The 3,880-nt window shown below is 51.6% G+C and overlaps 1 protein-coding gene across 1 annotated transcript; it reads left to right on the top strand.

Annotated features, from left to right (window-relative positions):
• Window positions 1-2,240: 2,240 nt before the first annotated feature.
• Npbwr2 (neuropeptides B and W receptor 2) lies at window positions 2,241-3,251 on the top strand. The gene has a single exon (XM_008843358.1). The coding sequence runs from the start codon at window positions 2,241-2,243 to the stop codon at window positions 3,249-3,251; it is 1,011 nt and encodes a 336-aa protein (XP_008841580.1).
• The last annotated feature ends 629 nt before the right edge of the window (window positions 3,252-3,880 follow it).

Here is a 3,880-nt window from a genome sequence, read left to right as displayed (position 1 = left end):
GTGTGTGCAGAGCTAGGGCAAAGAAGGGTGTGAAGGACCTAGTCCTGAAGACAACATAGGGGCACTGGCCAGTTCTATGTGGGCAAGATTTAGAGGAAGGAAGATCCAGAACACAAGCTAGGTGACAGGAGACCTGGCCACCTTCATGTGCCATCACCTGGGCTCCATAGGTCAAAGAAGATGAAGTCACCATTCAAAGGTCTCAGTCTATCACATCTCTGGTTTCCAAGAGTTGTAAACAGACCCAGCACCTCTACTCCACCCCACAAGTACCCATGAGTCATGAAATTCAGCCTAATAAAGCCTTTTCTCATAGTCACTGACCATGTCTGTCAACCTCACAAGCCTCAGCCTCTCCAGGTAAAGAGCACCCCCAGGGATACCCACAGACCAGCCAACAGCCCTTCTCTACCTTTGAGTGCAGTATCCACATGGAAGCATCCACAACAGTAGCTAGGAACCCATCCATAGTGTTCCTATACATGGCCTCAAGGATGGTAACTTTGGGGCACTCAGGGCCATGGCCCAGGCTCCTGTGTTGACCCAGCCCAAGGAAATCCTGACTTGAGAGAAAAATTCATAAAAGAAGATAGTCTGTGGTGTCAGGAGATGGCCTTGTACTCTGGACAGCAGTAGGCAAAGCCTCAATGGACAGCCACACACATCCCCAGGCTGAAAACACACAGAACGTCCTATCGGCAAGTCCCTGCGGATGAACTACCCCCATGATCATACTGGCTGATCATCCTAGACACAGCACCGCTGCAAAAGCACAGCTAGAGAGAGAGCCCTGTTATCCATGAATGGGACTAAACAGGTCAGGATACACATCCAGCTTAGGAAGAAAGTATGACAGTCCAGGAGCAGAGAGAAGCTCTTGGCACCCAGTAGTTTCCCTGAGCACCACAGGGAAGGGGCCAGGGGCCAATGTAGAAACAAATACCATTCTCCACAGCCTCTCATAGCTGGCAAAAGACAAAAATAAGTTGGGTCATCTGTGGTCAAGGTTCTGTTTCACATGAGGACTGCACATGAAGATGCATAGTCCTCCAGCCCCTTGTTCATACAAGGACACACACAGACTCCTGCCCCTCTCAGACATATTGCAGAGCCAACCTCAGAAACTGCCTGCAGGCAGACATGGGCTCACACACATATGCAATGCATACACCATGTGCTGCTCAGAAGTAAGCCTGAGACCCACCCAAAACCATATACACAGACAAGGATATATGGTCCCTAATGCCCACAGGCAGTAGCACAAATATCCTCAGAGTCCAGAACTCCCAACACCCAGGCACACAGATGCACAAAGACACACACACATCCCTCAGCTACACACAAGGGAGTTGACTGGGTGAGTAGTAACTTGCAAGATGCTAGAATACAAAGGGGTACAGTGGCAGGAAAGGGGGCATTGTAAAAAGAAAACAATCTTAGAACACCACTGCAGGCACTGTAGTACATCACTAGGGGGGCACTTGCCTCTAGGAGGTCCACGTCAGAAAGTGAGACCCGCCTCCTCCTTCTTCCCCACCCACCTGCTCCTTTTCTCCCTCCCTGCTCATCAGCACTGTTAGCAGGCTGAGCTGGGAATCGTGCTGGGAAGCCAGCAAGCTGAGGCACCAGGACAGGTCTTAGAAGATCTCCTTCCAACTGGCCAGGATCGACTGCAACCTCTTCTGGAAGTCTGTTGTAAGGGTCACACCTCCCCCTCCATCCCCCAGCTGGGAGCTCACCAAAGCCATCAACTTCTGGCCACAAGGCACTGGACAGGTCAGTGAAGTATCTGGGTAAGCAGGGGTCTGTGTAGCACTAAGGGGGTTGAGGACTTGACTCATGGAGGAAGTCAAGTCCTGGAGGGAACAAAGAAGCATCTGAAGGTGCATCTACAAATAGGTAAATAGCCTTGCTTCTGCTTACTGTATACTGGGGGTAGTGGATGGGGACTACTATGGGCCACTACTAACCTTGGTCTCCAAAGAGAATGTATAGCTGCCCTCACAGGAGTAGGCCTGGGAAACAGGGCTGCATCCAGAAGGCTGGAGCAGACCTCTGTGCCTCACTAGGTTCTCTCTGGCCATAGGCCAGAGTGGATAAAGTGACCTCAGAGAACTTGAGGCGGCTACTGTTTTTGCAGCCATATTCCAACATTCCTGACTTTCTTTCCCAGAAACAAACCCAGGATGCCCCTGCTCAAATACCAGCCTCCAACTCCTCACCCCCACCCCCACCCCACAATGCAGGTTGCTGGGTGCCCAGAATTCTCCAACAGCAGAGGCTACTGCTTCCCCACTACCATGGACACCAACTTGTCCCAGGACAATGGTACTCAGCTCAACACCACCTTCCCTGAGCCACTGCCTATGCTCCATATACTCCTGCCAACTGTGTACTCCATGATCTGTGTGGTGGGACTGACTGGCAACTCGGCTGTCATTTATGTGATCCTGAGGGCACCCAAGATGAAGACAGTGACCAATGTGTTTGTCCTGAATCTAGCCATCGCTGATGTGCTCTTTGTGCTTGTGCTCCCAGCCAACATTGCTGAGCACCTGCTGCAGCGCTGGCCCTTTGGGGAGTCATTCTGTAAACTGGTGCTGACCATTGACCACTACAACATCTTCTCCAGCATCTACTTCCTGGCTGTGATGAGTGTGGACCGCTACCTGGTGGTGCTGGCCACTGTGCAATCTCGCCGACTGTCCAGGCGCACCCAGCGAGGGGCAAAGGTTGCCAGCCTATGTGTCTGGCTGGGTGTCACCATCATAGTCCTGCCCTTCTTCTCCTTTGCCCGAGTCTACAGCAATGAGTTACAGGTACCCAGCTGTGGGTTGAGTTTCCCAAGGCCTGAGTGGGCCTGGTTCCAAGCCAGCCGCATCTACACATTTGTTCTGGGCTTTGCAGTGCCTGTGTCTACAATCTGCGTGTTATATGTAGACCTGCTGCGTAGGCTGCGTTCCATGAGGCTCCACTCTGGTGCCAAGGCTCTAGGCAAGGCCAAGCGGAAGGTGACTGTCCTGGTCCTCACTGTGCTAGCTGTATGCCTTCTCTGCTGGACGCCCTTCCACCTGGCCTCTGTGGTGGCCCTGACCACAGACATGCCCCAGACATCCCTGGTCATTGGCATCTCTTATGCCATCACCAGCCTCAGCTATGCCAATTCATGCCTCAACCCCTTCCTGTATGCATTCCTGGATGACAACTTCCGCAAGAATTTCCGCACCACAGTCCTGTGTCAGGAGGCCTGAGCATCCTTGCCATCTCCCCTCCCCTACCAAGAATAGCAGGTGTCCCAACCAAGGTTCATCCTGCTTCTTCACAACCATTCCTGTGTTCACACAGACAGATACAGACAACCACAACACTCCCTTTCTGTAACTCTGTTTAGTCCTAGACAGCCCTGAGAGGACAATAGCAAATACTCGGGTCCTGAGAGCATGCACCCTAAATCTCATCACCTACACAGGATGGAGAGATGGATGACACCTTGGACAATTTCTTATGTGTCCTGGACCAGTGCTATGTTCCACAGTCAGGACTCCCTACAGAGCTTGAAGGCAAAATATGGGCATCTCAGCAGCAAGGTCCAACGTTGCTATGACCCAGGACTCTGATACTCCCAATGTACCTCATGGCACATGCCATCCCCCTGCTTACCACGTACTTCAACTTGCCAGGACACCTGGGCCCTCACCTAACTCTGACAGTACTGGCTCACTTTGCTGCCCACACTTCCAGTCAGCTCCAAATGACTTATACGTTATCCTCCTGATATTCCTTGACCTATTGCTTATTGCTGTGTAACAAAAAACTTAGAAGCTGTGAAGTAAGTGTTTGGCTGCTGAGAGTTTAGAACTGGAGAGTGACTTATTCAGTG

The sequence above is a fragment of the Nannospalax galili genome, unplaced genomic scaffold, assembly GCF_000622305.1.
Source record: "Nannospalax galili isolate Female #2095 unplaced genomic scaffold, S.galili_v1.0 scaffold160, whole genome shotgun sequence".
Lineage (NCBI taxonomy): Eukaryota > Metazoa > Chordata > Mammalia > Rodentia > Spalacidae > Nannospalax > Nannospalax galili.
The sequence above is the reverse complement of the archived record's forward strand: the minus strand, read 5'-3'. Positions and strand labels throughout refer to the sequence as shown.